This window comes from Pelodiscus sinensis, chromosome 17, assembly GCF_052426305.1.
Source record: "Pelodiscus sinensis isolate ZL-2025 chromosome 17, ASM5242630v1, whole genome shotgun sequence".
Taxonomy (NCBI): domain Eukaryota; kingdom Metazoa; phylum Chordata; order Testudines; family Trionychidae; genus Pelodiscus; species Pelodiscus sinensis.
In genome coordinates, this window is record NC_143068.1 from 25,370,564 (window position 1) to 25,391,089 (window position 20,526).

General features: G+C 46.4%; 1 protein-coding gene across 1 annotated transcript; it reads right to left on the bottom strand.

Moving 5' to 3' along the window:
• Positions 1 to 9,219: 9,219 nt before the first annotated feature.
• LOC149523469 (uncharacterized) lies at positions 9,220 to 20,143 on the bottom strand. The gene is made up of 2 exons (XM_089769701.1): positions 10,504 to 20,143; positions 9,220 to 9,979 (listed from the first exon to the last, which is right to left on the bottom strand). The coding sequence occupies exons 1-2, from the start codon at positions 10,889 to 10,891 to the stop codon at positions 9,885 to 9,887; spliced, it is 483 nt and encodes a 160-aa protein (XP_089625827.1). The 5' UTR covers positions 10,892 to 20,143; the 3' UTR covers positions 9,220 to 9,884.
• Positions 20,144 to 20,526: the final 383 nt, after the last annotated feature.

The following is a 20,526-nucleotide window of genomic DNA, read 5'->3' on the forward strand; positions in this document are numbered from 1 at the left end:
GGATATGATCAAGTTCCCTTCCCACCCACTCTAAGGACTCTTTATATTGACAGAAAGGTATAAAGGTGCACAGGAATACCTGAAAATCAGGCCCATGTTGCCCACAGGGGTGTTCTACCCAAACTAGACTCCGGCTCTGCCTCTTGCAAGCTGGCTTTGCAGGCTGACAGACAAAGTCAAGAATATCAGGATGGTCAACTCCCTACTCAAATGCTGAGCAAATCCCTGGTGCAGGTATCATTTGTCCGCCCCCTGGGAATCTTTGCCTGTCCCTCATGTGCTAGACACTGCACATAGATAATCTTTATTACCGGACTGTTATGTTTGCTCAGTTTAGTGATTAAATATCAGTTTAAAGCTTTCTCCCCTAGCTCTGCTGTTTGAAGTTGTGCTCTGTTTTCAGCTTCATACAAATCACCCATCTCCCCAGGACTGTAAAAGGTTTATTGCTAATGGTGGCAAACTTAAAAAAGCCAAGATAACTTTCCCAGGCTGGGTATCAGATTGCTTGGCTAAGTCAATGAGTGAAGAGCATTACATGAAACCCATTAAATATAAACCAGCCCCAACAGCCATTCAGTTACAACACAACGGCAAAAAAAATATCCTAGAGGTTGGGAGGAGCCAGGAGCTGCAGACCTGAGAAAAGCATGAACTGTAAGGTACAGACATGGCCAGGGACAGGAGAAGGGTCAGATACACAAGTGAGCACAGTGTGGATGGGTGGACATTAAGACCCAATGATGCCTCAAATTTTCAGGTGCCCCACGCTGCTGCATGTTCTGTGAATTTGGGTAAGGATGGCTCTGCTGTAAAGTATGTTAAGAGAGGCCCATTCACTGATCCAACCCATATCAGACAATCTCAGTGGCACTCCAGTGCCTCATAGGAAAATCTTGGGAGACAGCAAATCGGGCCTTCTCTTTCTAACTTTACAGTGAGATCTTGCAAGTGCATTAACTTTGTACTTCTCCAAATGACAGCCCATCCTCCGTTGCTAAAATGCTGGTTTTGCTGTGCTCAGCTTCTGAGAATTGTATTTTATTTGTTTATAAGATTTTCTAAAATGAGAGCTGTGGATGTGAGCTTTTTATTGTGAATGTGTGAATGGGAGCTTTTTTATTTTCATAAGTCGCAGTCTACAAAGGTATTGTCCTGTGCATTGGTTCTGCAATAATAATGTAGATTTAGTGTGATATCATTTTCCAGAAGCAAATCTAAGCAGATTAGACTTTCAGCAAATTTCAGCAAGCAGCAAATTTCAGCATGTGAGCAACCAAACCCCTCATGTTTGGTTTCCCACCCAGGATGTTGCAGAGGCTGCAGATCTTTTCTCACAAAGCAACTCATCTTTAAACTGCATTGACTCCAGCACTTCCATGGGCTTTGATCTAGGATAGCGCCTCTATTCAAGAAAGCAGTTACTTTCTTGGCTGGGGTCCATTACGATAGAATGGAAAAGTATCCAGGGGACCTGTAATGAAATTTACTGTAGATCCCTCAAACCCAAAGACTCAGATAATATGCCCCATTTTTTATGCCCAGCCTCAGCAGCTCTGCACCTACCTTTATTCAAGACCAGACCTTAGTTTTGCAAATGATATTACTTTAAAGTTCCTTTTCAAAAGAATCATCAACAAAAACAACACTGGTGAAAGCTGCAGGCTTGACAGCACTGGAAACTGAAATCCAGTGCAGCTCCAACACGGGTAGTACTAGTCAAACTTCCTGCACACTCGCCATGTTCTGAATCCAGAGCTCTGCCTCCTAGCTGATAAATGGGGCCAGATCCAGAGCCGTTCTTAGGATTTATGGGGTCCTACACAGTACTATTCAACTGCTGTCCCCAATGCCCCATGGTAGCCTGGGGGTAGGGGGGGGGAAGAAATGGCTGGGAAGATGAGGATTTTTTAGAAATGCGATTTTTAGCAACACACCTTTTTAAAGCAAATTTTAAACTCGGGCTCTATAGGAGGATGGTGAGGCACTGGAATGAGTTGCCTAGGGAAGTAGTGGAGTTTAAGTCTCAGCTTGACAAAGCCCTGGCTGGGTTGATTTAGTTGGGATTGGTCCTGCCTTGGGCAGAGGGCTGGACTTGATGGCTGTCTGAGGTCTCTTCCAGCTCTGTGATTCTATGACTAAATCAGTCAATTCACTATAGACCTGGGGTTGGCAAATGCCTGGTAAATGGCTTCATTACCACTTGAATGGCTCTTTCACAAGTGCCTTGTTCTGCTAATAGCTCTGGCAGGCTTTGTCACTTTTAAGTTAACTGGATCCTCTTTGGAGGAAGCAGAGCCACAGAGCTAGGATAGGAAGTGGGTGGGTGGACAGTAAGACCCAGTGGTGCCCCACATTTTCAGGTGCCCTACACAGCTGCATATTCTGCATATGGGTAAGGACAGTCCTGGTAAGGACAGCCTCTGTTTACATAAACCATCATAGGGCCATGGTAACCTCCTGTATGGAGTGACTCCCTGTACTCCACTTGCTGTTGGGAAGACACCGAATCCTGGGCTCAGCTCTTGGCCAAGAAGAGGAGCTGACATGCATCTTCTTTCTTTAAAGCATTTTTGGTAACACTCTCAGCACTGTGAATTTCTTGTCGCTGGGTTGGAAACATTTTTGTGTCGGTCATTCTCGACGGAGCACAGTGTGTGGTCACAGAGCTGTACAAAAAGCCAAGAGCCATGGGCTTACAGCTTCAATGTGTTTACAAAAGCTTCTTAGATCCCTTTGAAAAGCTGACTTTGTGTCTGCCATGTGCTTCCTGAAAGAGGGCAAGGGACAGGGAAAAATCCTGATAATTAGATCCACCAAACAAGTGTACAAACAAACACAAACCCCAACAACAACAAAAGGCAGGTCGGGTCTCTTTAGGGGAGTTGTTATCAGATCAGATCTTGGATGTTGGCTGATGGTTTTGACTAACCTTGTGGTCAGTAAATTAATCTGAACTACAGTGTGCTGCTATCATGCTTTGGCAGGATTTGGAGTCCTGTCTGGTTTCTGGAGCAGTTTTACAGCAGTGCAAGGACATCTTGTATCACCCCACACTGAGCTGAGCCTTTGACTCAGGAGTCAAGAGATTAGGGGTATGTCTACACTTGCACCCTATTTCAAAACAGGGATGCAAATGTGGGCATTCGAAATAGTAAATGAAGCCGGGATTTAACTATCCTGCGCTTCATTAGCATAATTGCGTCTGGGCGCTATTTCAAAATCGCGCTATTTCGAAATAAAACACCCCGTGTAACCGCGTTATTTGAAGAGAAAACCCTTCTCTTGAAATAAATGGTAAACCTCATTGAATGAGGAATAACAGTTATTTCGAGAGAAGGGTTTTCTCTCGAAATAACGCGGTTACATGGGGGCTGTGTCTACACTGGCAAGTTTTCCCGGAAAATCATCTGCTTTTCCAGAAAAACTTGCCAACTGTCTACACTGGCCGCTTGAATTTCCGGAAAAGCACTGACAATCTAATGTAAAATCATCAGTGCTTTTCCGGAAAAACTATGCTGCTCCCGTTTGGACAAAAGTCTTTTTCCGAAAGACTTTTGCACAAAAGGGCCAGTGTAGACAGCACAGTACTGTTTTCCGCAAAAAAGCCCCGATCGCGAAAAAGGGGATCGGGGCTTTTTTGTGGAAAACCACGTCTAGATTGGCCACGGACGCTTTTCTGCAAAAAGTGCTTTTGTGGAAAAGCATCCTGCCAATCTAGACACACTTTTCCGAAAATGCTTTTAACGGAAAACTTTTCCGTTAAAAGCATTTTCGGAAAATCATGCCAGAGTAGACGTAGCTGGGGTGTTTTATTTCAAAATAGCGCGATTTTGAAATAGCGCCCAGACGTGATTATGCTAATGAAGCATGGGCTATTTAAATCCCAGCTTCATTTACTATTTCAAATGCCTACATTTGCATCCCTATTTCGAAATAGAGTGCAAGTGTAGACATACCCTCGCAAATTAATATGTGAATGGAATAACACCAGCATGTACATTTCTACCCAGAAACATTAGGAGACTGGGCACAGAGGAGTCCTACCCCCAAAACACCAGCATTCCATAGTCCACTAAGTAACTGCAGTGAAACCCCTCCAGAACTCACAATACGCTGTCTTTGCCATACCACCTCCCAGACTCAGCTCTTGGGAAACAATCAGAATCCAATTTCAAAGAGATTTAGGGGAACGTAACTTAGAGCATGGGTGCTGCACAGGCGAGTGCAGGAAGCACACGAGGATTATAATGGAGGTAGCTGTGTAATTACGGGTAGAGTAAAATGGATCCAAATACCCAAAAAAGCCAAACTTGACTCTAAACTTAATGTTGCTCCTGTTTTTCTTGTGAACAATTTTGGGTGTATTTTGCTGAATGGAAAGTTAGAATAATAGAATCCTAGGGCTGGAAGAGACCTCAGGTGGTCACCACGTCCAACCCCCAGCCCAAAGCAGGACCAACCTCAATTAAATCATCCCAGCCAGGCCTTTGTCAACCAGGACTTAAAAACCTGTAGGGATGGAGATTCCACCACCTCCCTAGGTAACCCATTCCAGTGCTTCACCCCCCCTCTTACTGAAGTAGTTTTTCCTAAAATCCAACCTCCCCGACTGCAACTTGAGACCATTGCTCCTCGTTCTGTCATCTGTCACCACTGAGAACAGCCTCTGCATGCCATTAATCGCATGAAATCCTCAGTGCAAAACTGGAGGCTAGTTTGAGCCTCTTTACACCTTTGGTGCTTCTTGTGCAGATGTGAGCAGAGCCATGCACCCAAGAGGAGGGGAAAAGGGAACAGTTTCATTTTTAGGAGCATCTCCCCTTAAGAAACAGCAGTGAGCTGCACAGTTCTTTTATTGTGAAGTCAGTTTAGCAAGCTCTCCGTGGCCCCTTTGCTTCGCCCTAGAACTGCCACGCCTGAAGACTGAAGTGATCTACTATTCAGTCCAAGAACAAACACAGCATGGGCAGCAGCCGTGCCAACGCCCCCACAACTAAGCCGTCAATATACATAAAATGCTGGCTTGGAGGAACTGAGATAGGAATTCAGTCTCCATGACCTATCCTTGTCCTGGGCGGAGAGTGCCATCAAGATTGCTAATCATGGTAGGGGGGACTTTCAGTTCCTGCATCAGAGTCAGACCTTAATGGCCTATAGATTAGAGTTTCCATACCCTCTAAGCCAGCTAGTCCTCCACAAGACAGACACTTCATTCTTATTTCCACAAGTCAGCTGGATGGTAACTGTTTTCGCTCTTGGATAAACAAGGGATATTTGTTTTATAGCCAATGGGCAATTCTGAAATCTATGTTGACTGCTCAGCCCAATTGTACTCACTGATGTAGGACATGTCTGAGAGGTCAGCTGCCCCCACTCCTCCATGCAGTAAGTGCCAGATTTGGAGAAATGTGTGTTGGAAAAGTTTTCTAATTACCATAAAAGATACGTTTTAATCGGCTGTTAATATGATTGACAAAAGTGACCGATACAGCTGTCACTGAAGATGAGTCTTTCCACTGGCAGGAGTTAGTGTCTGCTCTCTCAGCCAAAGATCTGTATATCAGGGAGACCTTGAGAGCTTGCAAATAATGATGTGCGATAGGAAAAGCCCACAAGGAGCCAGTGGAGTATTTGGGGTGGGGGGGAAGGTGATGGAAAGCCACACAAAATTAGAACTGTGTGAATAGATTTTTTTTGGTTCACAGGCAATTTAAAAAAAATTGGTTAGTGTTGACCCAAAAACTGTTCAGAAACCTGGGTGAATTGAAAAATTGACAATTGGATCCAATAATGTATTTTGTTATGCTGTTGAGCATTTGAAAGGTTCTATGATTTTTAAAAAATAAATTAAAGCACATTTCAAAAAGAAAAGTTATTTTAAAGTTAAAAAAATCAAAATACTTTGTTTTGAAAATGTCAGAATGAAATACCTCAATTTTTCAGGGTTTGGGGTGTTTTGTTTGTTTGTTTTGTTTTTTGTGGGGGGTTTTGCGGGAACATTTTGCTAAAATTGATGTTAATTTGCAAAAAGCCACTAAAGTCAGACCCGTCTCCAAAGAAGTTTCAGCTGAAATATGTTGTGCCATTCTACACACAACACGAACCCGTTAGAAAAGTTCACAGCATAAAGCCACTTAGCAAACCAAGAGACTGTCAGTTTGGAGAAACAGGCTTGCTGGTTATAGGATTAGCAGCTCTAACTGTGTGGGCTTTGACACTTCTTTTTGCCAGTAAATTTCTGGGGGTCTTGAAAGCTGCAGCCAGCTTGCCCTGTGTGTATGGTACTGCAGGCATGTGATTTGCAGGGTAGTGTGTTGTTGCCAACTCTCCAGGATGGCTCTGAAGTCTCCAGGAATTAAATATCAATCTTTCATTAAAAATTATGTCATGTAATAAAACTCCAAGAATATGTCCAGCCCTAGTGGCAACCCTACCATATCATTTAATGGAACAGTAAACAGGGGATTTTGGAATGATAAAATCTTGAACTGGAATAAAATTAAATTGAACCAGAGAAACTAACCCTTTCTCTCCATGGAAGTCTAAAGCTTCCTGCAACTACATTATTTGTCAAGCGTCCTTTGGCTCCCTCTGCTGGCTGCAGGTAGGAATACAGCAAAGCCAAGCAGAAATGACCTTTGCATGTGCAACAGCTATCCTGATTGGCACTGGCAGGGGTATTTTAGATACGTATTCAATGCTTTGTCCCTTTGAGACCTCTCCTTGTCCCCTGTATTTCAGTGTAACACAAGTTCACGTCTCCTCCTCCAAATGTTCCTATTGGGAGCTGTTGAACTCTGGCACTTCAAACATCATTTGAGCCCTGGTCTCCAACCAGTTCGGAAGCAGTAGCTACTATCGTGATTACTACTATAATGAACTAGCCACAGTATTTTGAAAATGTAAATAATTTTGTGAGTCAACCAGCCATAGTCAACTGGCCAAATAGCCACATGTGGCGAGTGGCTAGTGTGTTGGACACCACAGTATTAGAGAGTAACAAAAATATATAAATAGTATCACGTCATGTCACCTAAGGATCTCTATCAGGCATTCTTCAAACTTAAATACCCACCTGGGGAAGTGAAAAACAGACTGACAGAGCCAGATGAGTACCCAGGCATCAGCTTCTTCAAGACAGGCCCAACAAACAAAAAAACAGACCACCACTTTGGCATCACCTACAGCCTGCAGCTTAACCCCCCTCCAGTGTATCATTTACAACCTATCCTGGAAAACAATCCTTCACTCTCACAGGCCTTGGGAAACAGGCCAGTTCTCACCTACGTACGTCTAGACTACATGCCTTTTTCGACAGAGGCTTTTTCAAAAGTATCTTTTGAAAAAGCCTCTTTTGAAAAACAGTGTCTAGAATGCACTAAGCAGATCGAAAAAGCAATTGAAAAAGGGCACCTGGAAGCACTTCTGCTAGGGCATGGGGGCAGCCTTTACTTCCGGGTCCTGCATATTTATACCTGCCTCTGGAAATTTCCACTCCATGCATCTGACAAAGTGGGTCTTTGCCCACGAAAGCTTGTGCTCCAATACATCTGTTAGTCTATAAGGTGCCACAGGACTCCTTGTCGCTTTTGCAGATCCAGACTAACACGGGTACCCCTCTGATTCTTTGCAGAGATGCGTGCTTTAAGGGATTCTCCTGAACAGCCGCTGCTCTGTTCCTGCAGCTGGCTTGCCTACCTCCTAGAGGGACAGCAAAGCTTCTGCAGTGCTCGCTTGGAGTGCCCTGCTTTGTGGGACACCACGGCATTTTCTTTCCTGGTTGGTTTTTGTGCTTTCAATTGTTTTTTTGCCATGGAGCCAGAGCTGCCCCCGGGCAGGCAATGGCTCCATACGGTGATGCTGGAAGTTCTGCTGCATCTTCGTGAGACCATCATCATGTTCATGGCAGAGCTGGATTCAGAGCCCAGCTTTGAGCTCCTCACTCGAGCTGTGGCCCCACTGCCCTTGCCACCTAACTTATTCCTGGAAAGGCGAGTTTGGAGGCTGGACACCAGTTCAGACTGGTGGGACCGTCTTGTTAGGGAGCAGTGGGACGATGAGGCTTGGTTCTGAAACTTGCGTATGGGGAAGTCCATGTTCCAGGAGCTGTGTGCCTGGCTCGCCCCTGCCCTAAAATGCCAGGACACCCACTTGCGGCCCGCCATCCCCCGGGAGAAGCAGGTCGCTATTGCCCTCTGGAAGCTGGCCACACCCGACAGCTACTGCTCAGTGGGACACCAGTTTGACGTGGGGAAGTCTACTGTTGGGGCTGTCTTGATGGAGGTCAGTCACTCTCTGGGGACAGTTCATGGGGGGTGGGTGGATAAAAGGTACGGTCAGGACCGAGCAGAGGGAATGAGGGATGGGGTGGGAGTGGTAGAAGCCCTCCTGGCCTCCCCCTGCTGTGGTGCGTGGGGGGGGGGGAGGGAGGGTTGCCTGAAGGGGGGCTCTTGGGGTCTGGGAGGGGAGTGGGGGGAACACCTCTCATCCGCTCAGGAAACTCCCCTAATTTCCTGTTAAATGTGTTTCTATTTGTCCCTTTCTGCAGGTGGTGACAGCTATCAATTTGGAGCCACTTCACAGGACTGTCCGCCTTGGAGACCTGGATACCATCGTGGCCGGATTTGTGGGGCTAGGATTTCTGAACTCACATCCCCATCGAGCAGCCCAGTATATTAACAGAAAGGGCTACTTTTCCATGGTGCTGCATGTCCTGGTCGACCACCAGGGACAATTCACAGACATTTGTGTCGGGTGGTCAGGCCGGGCACACGATGCCCACATCTTCCAGAACTCATACCTGTACTGCAGGCTGCGACATTCTTTCCGGAGCAAAACTTTGCAGTCAGGGATGTACAGATGCCTATGTGCATCGTGGCCAATGCGGTGTACCCCCTTCTGCCCTGGCTCATGAAGCCGTTCACTGGACACCTGGATGCAAACAGGGAATTGTTTAACTCCCACCTGAATCGGGCTCGCTTCCAGGTAGAATGCGCCTTTGGCCATCTGAAGGGCAGGTTTAGATGCCTCCTCACTCAGCTGGACACGGGGGAATGCAACATCCCCGAAGTGGTTGCTGTCTGTTGTTTGCTGCACAACCTGGTAGAGAGGAAAGGGGAGGCCTTCCTCCCAGGGTGGGGGACAAGGGCTGATGTGGAGGGGAGGCAGCCCCAGACAGCTGCCATCAGCCCAGTCCACCAGTTGGGATTGCGCATTCGGGAAGCCCTGACGGAGAGATTCTCCCAAGGAGCCCGATGAATTTCCTCAAGGCCTTCCAAATGTGGGTGTGCCCCATGCCCCCAGTGCCTTCCCCCCCTAAAGCCCATCCCTGCCCCACGTTGTACACATTCACACGGAGAACAGAGACAGGTGTGCTTGACAAAATGCGTACAGTTTATTGCACTGTTGTGTGTTACAAAATCTATATAACTAACTGTTTTGTAAAGAAAAATAAACTTTTTGTTAACAAAGTAAAGTGCTTCCTTTACTGACTCTCACAGGTGGGAAGGGGGATGTAAAGCTGGAAGGGGGAAGGGAGTCTCAGGGCTGAGGGTGTCACCAGGATGAAGAGCTCCTGCCACCTCAGGTGCAGGAGCCTGCTCAGAGATGGCCGTGCATGCAGACTGGGACAGTAGGGGGCTGGGCAAGATATGGGGCCACACCTCGGTCTGGGATGGCAGGGCGTGAGGGGGGAGCAGAGGTGAGGGGGGGCGGGAACAGGCACAGAACTGGGAAGGCCATCGCCTCCCAGACAGCAGCACAAATTGCAGTGCGCTGCTGGACAAACTCATCCAGCAAGCGACTGCGCCACTCTGCCTCTGCCTGCATCCTCTGTGTGATTCTCTCCTGCATCTCTTGCAGGACCGAGATGTGCTGGCGCGTCAGAACCAAGTATGTGCACCAGTGCTGATGGGTTCTTGCAGTTGTCTGGGTGGTGGGACAGGTGTGGTGCTTTCCTCCTGAACAGCTGGTCTGGCTGTGGAGGACAAGAGGGAAAGTCAGTCATGCATGCTCACACTTTCCCTGAGAGGGCATGCCCTCTTTCTCAGCAGTCAGTGCCTGTCCTAGGTCAGGGGATACTCATGTGGTCTCAGCAAGGCGTGGTGTGGCCTGGCCAGGAGCCACAGCCTCCCTGGAGCCCAGAAGGTGTGCAGGCCACCCTCCTGTCACCACCTCTCCCCCACCCCACACACACACACCATGGCCAAGCAGCACAGACAAGTGTCAGGCCACAGTTGAGGTTCCCACAGGTTGCTGAGAGGCCTGAAGCTGTGAGGCAATGCCAGGGTCCCCAACCCATGTTTGCACCTGGCATCACTGTCTGCAGGAGCAGGTGGTGCCTCGCACCCATGCGGGTGCAGGGGTAGGATGGCCGTCCCTGCAGTTGGCCATGTGTGGGGCCCCCCAGGCTGTGATCAGCATGACACGTCACAGTACCGCACCATCCAATTTGCTCCCGCCTCCCCTGCCCTGGGTGTGTTGGACCCTCACAGCACTCACATGATGTTCCCTCCCCGGTGTCCGAAGTTGTCTGGGAGGCCTCCTGCATTTGGGTGTCCAGCTCCAGGGTGAGGGTCACTGTGTTCCTGGTGTCCTCCTCCTCCTCATCTTGGAGCTGCTGGTCCTCTGGGGCGTCATCCTGGAGCTGCGGCTGCTGCTGCACAGGGGTCTCCATCCCAGACTCCACAACCTTCTCTGGAGACAGGGGTTCCCCTACCCCCAGGATCCAGTCCAGGTCCTCATAGTATGCACAATAGTGTGCTGTTTCCCCAGAGTGGGAGCTGCACTCATGGGCCTTAACATACCCCTGGCACAGCTCCTTCACCTTTGCTCTGACCTGGTCTAGTGTGCAGAGATGGTGGCCGTTTTTGGCAAGGCCATCAGCCATTCTGCCATAAATGTCCACATTCCTCCTCCTGGACTGTGAGGCCTGAAGAGACTCCTCCTCAGACCAGAGCTCCAAGAGGGCTTTGATCTCAGGTGCAGACCAGGAGGGTGCCCGGAGTTTGGTGCTCCTGGCTTGGTATGGGGATGTGTCTCTGGAAGGGCAAGGGGGGGGTCTTGGGGGGCTTGTCCCTGGGACATGGCCATAAGTGGGCCTTCCAGAAGAGCCAAGCAGTCAGGGTCGTGGTTAGAGCTGGCTTGCTGCTACAATGCTATTCCTGGGTGCCTGTGCCTTTAAAAGATAGCTACAGGCAGGAACAATAGAGGCGAAAGGTCTGGCAGGAGTGTCCACCAGAGCTTCTTCCTGAAGGCCTTTATTTTCGGGAGGGGGGGGGGGAAACTTCCCAGCGTCCACACATACCTTTTTTCGACAGATCTCTGTTGAAAATAGCGTTATTCCTCGTAAAACGAGGTTTACCGCTGTCAACAAAACCGCAGCTTTCTTTCGATTTACTGTTGACAGAACACGGCGGCAGTCTAGATGCAGGTAAAGATTTTTCCAAAAAAGGCTCCTTTTTTTTGAAAAATCCCTGTAGTCTAGACACACCCCTACAGACAACCCCCTACCCTGAAACAAATTCTTTCCAGCAATCACATTTCACACCTCAAACATACAGACCCAGGAACCTACACTTGCAAAAAGTGCCAAATCTGTCCACATATCTACACAAGCAACATCATCACAGGACCCAACTACATCAGCAGCTGATACAACTACACATCTACTAATGTGATCTATGCCATCAAGTGCCAGCATTGCCCCTTTTTGTGTGTATATTGGCCAAACTGAACAGTCTCTACAACAAATAATGGACACAAATCAGATATTTGAAATGGTAACACACAGAAACCTGTTGGAGAACATTTCAGCATGCCCAGGCACCCGTTAACAGATTTAAAGGTGGTTATTCTCTTACAAAACAATTTCAGGGATCAACTAGAGAAAGAATCTGCAAAACTGGCCTTCATATGCAAATTTGATACTATCTCGCATGGCCTGAACAAAGACATGAACTGGATGGGCCATTATATTCAACACACAAATGACATCAAAGGCTAAGTATCAGGCACTTACAGCCCACTCTATTAGCATCATTTAGCTGGACAGTCTAATTGACAGGGCTTTTTTCCTTTCTTTGTCCTCCCCCTCTCCCCTCTTTTTCTGCTTCATATTTCAAACTCTGTGTCCCTCCCTCCATATTTTTCATCTGAAGAAGTGGGTTGTGCCCATGAAAGCTCATGATACTATTTATATATTTTTGTTAGTCTCTAAGGTGCTATAGGACCATTGTTGTTTTTTAAGTTTTTTTTAGTTACAGACGAACATGGCTGAACCTCTGAGACTTATGAACATGTATTAGTTACTAGCACATTTACCTGGCATTGCTTGGGTCCTTAAGGAGGGCCTCGGGGTAGGAGTCTGAGGATGTGGGAGTGCAGGAGTCAGGGCTGGGGGGTGAGGGAGGACTCTGGGAAGGGACTGGGGGGTAACCCCCTTCCCCAAGATTCATACCAGGGCAGCTTGTTTTTTTTCTTCCTGTCCCTGTCAGGGATAAAGAGCAAGGTGTACAATTAATCTGCCCCCCGCACTCCCCAGCCTGAGTGAGAAATGCAGCAAACTGTGCACTTTCCCCTTGCTCCCTGATGAAGGGGAACAGCCAGCAATGTACCTGTAAGAATCAGGGCGGGCAGAGAAGCTTCAGCCCCCCTCCTGGCACTACCTAACGGGCACCTGGGGGGTGGGAGGCTCAGGGCTGGGGCAGCCCCTTTCACCAGCCTGGTAATTCTGTCTTTTTCTATATCATTTTATGAGAAGCAATCCCATTCCATCCCATTTTCCAGGGGCAACCAAACCCTGACCTTGCTTTAAGCTACGATAAAAGGAAGTTGTATACCAAATTTGGTGGTCCTAGCTCATATCATCTGGGAATTCTTGAACAGAGAGAGACAGACTCTCCCAAACATTGTCTCCATGCATCTGATGAAGTGGTTTTGACTCATGAAAGCATATGACCAAATAAATCTGTTCATTTTTAAGGTGCCATAGGACTCCTTGTTATTATATGCATTACTATAGCACCTCAGAACCCCAATCACGGAGCAGTATCTGTCTGATAGGAAGTGGACAAATGGAAAACACAGGACAGCCGCTGTCCAAAGAGGTTGCAGTCTAGGTAACAAGGAATGTTCAAACATTGAGACGAACCACAAGTGAGAAGAAATCAGATGGTTTCAAAGGTGACAACTCAGGACTGAGTTAAAATAATTCTCAGGAATAAATTAACCCACCCAAATGCCCCTATGTCCGAACATAATTGGGGGATCTGGGGTATAGGGCTCTCTTGCTGGAAAATATTATACCCCCTTCATATAAGGAAAGGATGCAGGCACCAAGGTTCCTTGTAAGCTGAGTATTTGGGCAGCCATCCAGGAGAGATTCAGAAGTTGCCCAGCAGATTATCAGAGCAGCTGGCAATATGTGTTTCTACTGGTGGTGCACATCCACATATGCCTTGGTGCACATAACAAAATTTATTCTGTAAATAGACGGAAAAAATTAGAGGGAACACTTGCAGGCACTTTCCCCTAAGGGACAATCAAGGTTTCCACCCTCCAAATAAAAGGTTATAAAATCATATTTACAGTCCAAACCATAAAAGAGTCTGTATTACAAGGAAGCAACTGACTTGTGTATTAAGCACCTGTGCGTGTTTCATTGGAACTGGAAGCTGTGTTTGGTTTCGTTGCCCTCTGTGACTCATGTTGTATCAATAATAATCCCTGAAGTTTTTATAGCACCTGTCAGCACAGGTGTCTGTAATTCTCTGGATGAGTCATTGCCCCACTGGTAGGAGACAACGCCTAAATGCTGAAGAAATTGGAGGTGGTAAATCAGGAGAGGGCACTTTTCCTTCTGAGGTTACACCGGCTGTTTGAGTGGAGGGTGACTCCTAGCGATATATTTGTGCTGGCTCTCACTGCGCTGGTATGCTAGCAGTAGCATTCTAGCTGCACTAGTGCAGGTGCCTGCGATCAGCAGCACAGACAAGTCATCTGGAGCAGGTGGTGTCCGGGGGGTTGTATGTGGGGTAACAACCTAGTGTCACCACTTGCTGCTGCCCATGTGTCGTAGAATCATAGAGCTGGAAGAGACCACAGGAGGTCATCAAATCCAGCCCCCTACCCAAGGCAGGGCCAATCCCAACTAAATTAACCCAGCCAGGACTTTGTCAAGCCGAGACTTAAACATCTCTAGGGATGGGAGATTCCACCACCACCCTAGGTAACCCATTCCAGTGCTTCACCACCCTCCTAATGAAATAGAGTTTCCTAATATCCAACCTAGACCTCCCCCACTGTAACTTGAGAGCATTGCTCCTTGTTCTGCCATCCATCACTACTGTGAACAGCCTTTCTCCATCCTCTTTGGAACCTCCCTTCAGGAAGTTGAAGGCTGCTATCAAATCCCCCCTCACTCTTCTCTTCTGCAGACTAAACAAACCCAATTCCCTCACTCTCTCCTCATAGGTCATGCACTCCAGCCCCCTAATCATTTTGGTCACCCTCTGCTGGACCCTCTCCAATGCATCCACATCCTTTTTATAGTGGAGGGCCCAGAACTGGACACAATATTCCAGATGTGGCCTCACCAGAGCCGAATAAAGGGGAATAATCACTTCTCTGGATCTGCTCGCAATGCTCCTCCTAATGCACCCTAGTATGTTATTAGACTTCTTGGCTACAAGGGCACACTGTTGACTCATATCCAGCTTCTCATCCACTGTAATCCCCAAGTGCTTTTCTGCTGAACTGCTACTTAGCCATTCAGTCCCCAGCCTGTAACAATGTTTGGGATTCTTCCGTCCCAAGTGCAGGTCTCTACACTTGTCCTTGTTGAACCTCGTCAGATTTCTTTTGGCCCAATCCTCTAATCTGTCCAGGTCACTCTGGACCCTATCCCTGCCCTCCAGCGTATCTACCTTTCCCCCTAGCTTAGTGTCATCCGCAAACTTGCTGAGGGTGCAATCCATCCCCTCATCCAGATCATTAATAAAGATGCTGAACAAAACCGGTCCAAGAACTGATCCTTGTGGCACTCTGCTAGAAACCGACCACCAACGTGACATCAAGCCGTTGATCACTACCCGTTGGGCCCAACAGTATAGTCAGATTTCTATCCATCTTACAGTATCCAATCCATACTCCCTTAACTTGCTGGCAAGAATATTGTGGGAGACAGTATCAAAAGCTTTGCTAAAGTCAAGGTATATCACATCCACTGACTTTCCCATATCCACAGAGCCAGTTACCTCATCATAGAAGCTAATCAGATTGGTCAGGCACGACTTGCCCTTTGTAAATCCATGTTGACTATTCCTGATCACTTTCCCCTCTTCCAAGACCTTCAAAATGGATTCCTTGACGATCCCCTCCATGATTTTTCCAGGGACTGAGGTAAGGCTGACCGGTCTGTAGTTCCCTGGATTGTCCTTCTTCCCTTTTTTAAAGATGGGCACTACATTTGCCTTTTTCCAATCATCTGGGATCTCTCCCAATCTCCACGAGTATTCAAAGATAATGGCCAAAGGCTCCGCAATGACATTTGCCAACTTCCTCAGTACCCTCAGATGCATTAAATCCGGGCCCATGGATTTGTGTATGTTTAGCTTTTCTAAATAGTTCCTAACTTGTTCTTTCCCCACCAAGGGCTGTCCACCTCCTTCCCATACTATGTTGCCTAGTGCATTTGTCTGGGAGCTGACCTTGTCCGTGAAGACAGGGGCAAAGAAAGCATTGAATACTTCAGCTTTTCCCACATCATCTGTCACTAGGTTACCTCCCTCATCCAGCAAGGGCCCCATACCCTCTCTGATCACCCTCTTATTGCTAACATGTCTGTACAAACCTTTCTTGTTATCCTTCACATCCCTTGCCAGCTGCAATTCCAATTGCGCTTTCGCCTTCCTGATAACTCCCCTGCATTCTCGAGCAATATATTTATACTTCTACCTAGTCATCAGTCCAGGGTTACGTTTCTATTTTTAGTGTGCAAGCTAGCCAGAGAGTATCAGTGCAAGGTGGACTTACACCACAAGCTCCAGGTCTAGACATAGCCTGTGTCAGGACTGAACCAATGGCACTAGCAGGAGTATAGGGAGCACCATGCTACTGGAGGTAGAATATTTTGAGATTCACCATGAAAATGGCATTCCTGAATACATAAGGTTCCATGATGTTTTTCAGTAAAACAAAAAGTTTGTTAATCCAGAGACCTGGCCAAATTCTCAGATGATTAAAGTCTGTTGACTTATATTCCCCCAGCAACTTCATGCAGATCCAAACCTTCTGTCCTAAACCACACTTCCTCACCTTCTCTCGTGAACTGCCATGTAGCTGTGTTGCATGTTGTTCAACAGCTTGCACGCTCCACCTCACAGGGGGTACATTACAGTGGTGGGTTAAATGACCTCTAAAATGGGCTGTCCCTTTTCCACCTCGGTGGAGGCCATGATTAGTTAAGCACTTGAAGTTCCTCAGATGAAGAGAGGCAATAGAAAAGGACAAACTAGCTCTGTCTCTTGGATTCTACATCTTGCCAGCAAAGGCTAGTTAGGTTTCCCTGGAGCATGCAATCATCCTGTGAGGAACCATTTTGTGGTCAGGCATCTTCTGCCTTTGACTGGGTGATTGAGGTACAGCTCCCAGCTTAAGGGCACATCAGGGTTCATGACCTAGGCTGGAAATATGACCTGCCCTGGGACACTCATGCTTGCACTGAAGGGTATCACAGCCAACTCACAACAGTTCTTCCAGGAGCTCTCAGGCCTCAGCATGTCTCCCTAAAAGTGGTCTAACTGAAATGAAGAGTTGTCCTCCAGTCCCAGGTCACAATGTGGCTGGCTCCTTTAAGTGTGATGAGCTCCAATGCACCTGGGACTTAACACCTGCAGCCCCCCTGGACTTAAGGTAAGGCTCCTTGGCCTTGTATAGTGGTACATGGAAACTGTTCAGGTGATAGTGGATGGTGGTTTCTCTCTCAGACTTCAGGCGAGTGGCTTTACCTAACTTAAGACTTTAAGTTTGGGAGCTCTGAACAGGGTGCTGAGGTGAGGGCCTTATGAACCGATTATTGTAACTGCTCCTTTCCTAAAACCCTATTGAAGGGTTCTATTTGGTGAGTATGTGGTGGCTTCTCATTGCCCGGATCTGTTCAAACTGAATTTTATTTCATCCCAGTACAGGGAAATTAAAGTAGATCACACCTGCAGTGCCACAGTAGGCAATGTGGGGACAGCCCAGGCTTTTACACCGCAAGTCCCTGAAGATCTATTCCAGATGAGACTCTAGCTCAAAATATTAAGTGATTAGCTGGAGGAAACACCCTTGAGAAATATAATTACACATTAGGGTAAGAAGTATTCATCCCTAAGACAATGGGTTTTAATATTTCAAATTCCTTTATGTGGATGAATGAGAGACACTAGAGATGGGAAAGACCTATTTGTTTTCCTGGACATCATCCAAAGACCAGAGAAAGATTGTAATTTATAAAATATTTACTAATGTTTTATCCCAAGATACCTTAGATGTGTGGCCTCAAAATTCCACTGGCCTTTGTGTAGCCATTTTATATTGCAAATGCATTTAATTTGTTGTCAGCTATATTCACAAAAATGGCTGTAAACGCTTCAAGGACCGGGCCTTCAGATTTGCTTGGAAAATGCACAGCACAAAAAGGGTGCTATATGAATAATAAATCAAAGAAATCAAGTTACCTCTTGACTAAGGCTTTGTCTACAGCAGGGATCTCAAACGCCCTGCTCGTGGGTCATCTCTGGCCAAAGCAAGTGTTTATTTTGGTCCAGGAGTCCCAGTGGGCCAGGTGCGGGGGAAGCTGTTGATTACCATTTCCATTTCCCAAGCCTCACTCCTTCCCACCATCACCCTGCTCTCTCCGCACCCATGACACACTGTCCACCGAGGGTGTGGCTTCGGGGATCCCGGGGGGCGGGGAGTCTGGTGCAGCATGGTAGCAGCAGTTGGGCCTAGGGTTGCCAGGTGTCTGGTTTTGAACCGGACAGTCCAGTATTTGAGCTTTCTGTTCGGGAAACAAATTGAGAAAATATAAATGTCCAGTATTTTCTAAATAAGATGTAATGTAGATTGTGATGTAATATCAAGTGTGTCCCGTATTTTTGTTGAAACCATCTGGCAACCCTAGTTGCCCCCCTCTCACTTGCTCGGCTGTGCTCTGTTTTCCTGCAGCTGCTGCTGCCATGGGGAATGCAGGGGGTTCCAACTGCTGCTGGCACCCTATGCGAGGCCCCCTCCAGTAATACGTCCTTGGGGACAGGGTACCATGCAGGTGGGGGGGGGGGAAAAGGGGGGCAGGATGATGGCAAGAAGGGGCAGAGCTTGGGGAATGGTAAAGGACAGCCCCTCCCCACTTACCTCCTGGCCTGCCAGGACTCCTAGGCCAGTGACTGTTGTGCCAGGCCACAAATGCTCTGGCTGGGAATGGCCCATGGAGTGAGAGTTTGAGACCCCTGATCTAAACTATATAGCTTTTAGCTACATGGCTGGATTGACACAGCCAGGTTGCTAAAAGTAAGTAAGTACATAGCCACTGTTTGTTAGCCCTTTTGCCAACAAAATACTTACAACCCCAACAAGTGGCATTCATTTCACTGGCAGAAGAGTTCTGCTGACAAAGTGCTATTCACACGAGCACTTGTCATGGCAAAACTTTTGTCTTTCAGGGGTTGAAAGTTAACATCTCTGAAAAACTAAAGTTCTATTATTCAATTACCAGCGTAGACATAACTTGGGTCTCTTTCAATATTTCTGCTCCTCAAGTCACCAACCAGTCCAGATTATTTTTCCTTGTCTCTTTCAGGTCCCTAAATGAATCCCTTTGTTTAAGTGTGATCTGCTTGTACACAAAAGTTATTGCCCCCATCTCAGGGTAAGTCTACTCTTAAACTCACTATGACAGAGAAAGATGAATTAATCACTGGACTGGAAGTGGGTGCTTCCTTAGGAACCAGAGATCATGATCAGATTACATTCAATATTGGAAAACAACAGAACTGGCATAACTTCAAAAGGACTAATTTCCCAAATCTGAGGAAAGTGGTGAGCAAAATGGATTGGGAAGATAAATTCAGACAGAAAAATATGAATAAAAATTGAAAATTCTTTAAGAATAGTTTATTATATAGCTAAAAAGCCATCTTTCTACTAGCAAAAAAGATAATAGCTTTGGCTAAAAGCCCATCCTGGCTCAGCAGCAAAATGAAGGCAGCAATTAAAAATAAATATTTAATATAAATATAACAAAAGGATAGAGGAATAGATGGCAATCAGTATACATTAGAATTTATTAAGTACAGAAAATTGATGAGGCAAGCTTAAGACACCAAAAAAACATAGCTGCAAGAGCTAAGGACAAAAAGGTTTTTTACAAATGAAAGTGTACCAATGGTGTAAGCTAGATGAATATGGCAAAATTATTAATAATGATGCAGAAAAGGCAGAAGCATTCAATAAATAGTTTTTTTCTGTGTATGGAAAAAGTAGATGAAGTATTCATAGCATGGGAGAATGACAAAGTGCTGTCTAGTCCATTAATAACTGAGGAAGATGTTAGATATCTGCACTGAGTGATAAACATTTTAAGATCAGCAGTCCAAGATAACTTGCACCCAAGGGTTCTAAAAGAGTTGGCTCTGGAAAGCTCTGGAATGCTGGTGTTAATTTTTAATGAATCTTGGAATGGTAGACATATTCTAGAAGACAGGAGGAGTGCTAATGTTGAGCAATAATCAAAAAAGGGCAACTGGGATTATCCAAGTACCTGCATGCCAGTTTGACTGACATCAATGTAGGCAAACTAATGGAAAAGCTGATATGGGATTCAACTAATAAAGAATTAAAGAGTAGGAATATAATTTATGACAGTCAACATATTATACAAAATAGGTCTTGTCCATAATTCCAATTTCAATCTTTGATGAGATTATAAATTTGTTTGATAAAAGTAACCAGGTAGATATGATGTCCTTGGTGTTTGACTTAGTACCACACATGGTGTTTGACTTAGTACCACACAACTTTTGATTTAAAAAGAGACACAATGAAATATCTGAAAAGCACACACCATGGCTTTGTCTACATTGGCACCCTTTTCCGGAAAAGGGATGCTAATGAGACATTTTGGAATTGCAAATGCCGCGGGGGATTTAAATATCCCCTGCGGCATTTGCATGAACATGGCTGCCGCTTTTTTCCGGCTCGGGGCTTTGCCTACCTGAAAGTAGGAATAAGGGATCTTGCGGAAAAGGGCTTATTTTCCACAAGATCCCATCTAGACTGGCACTTTTCTCCGGCAAAGCCCCGAGCCGGAAAAAAGCGGCAGCCATGTTCATGCAAATGCCGCGGGGGATATTTAAATCCCCCACGGCATTTGCAATTCCGAAATGTCTCATTAGCATCCCTTTTCTGGAAAAGGGTGCTAGTGTAGACACAGCCCATATGTATTAAGAACTAGCAAACAAGCAGAACTAAAAAAATAGCTGT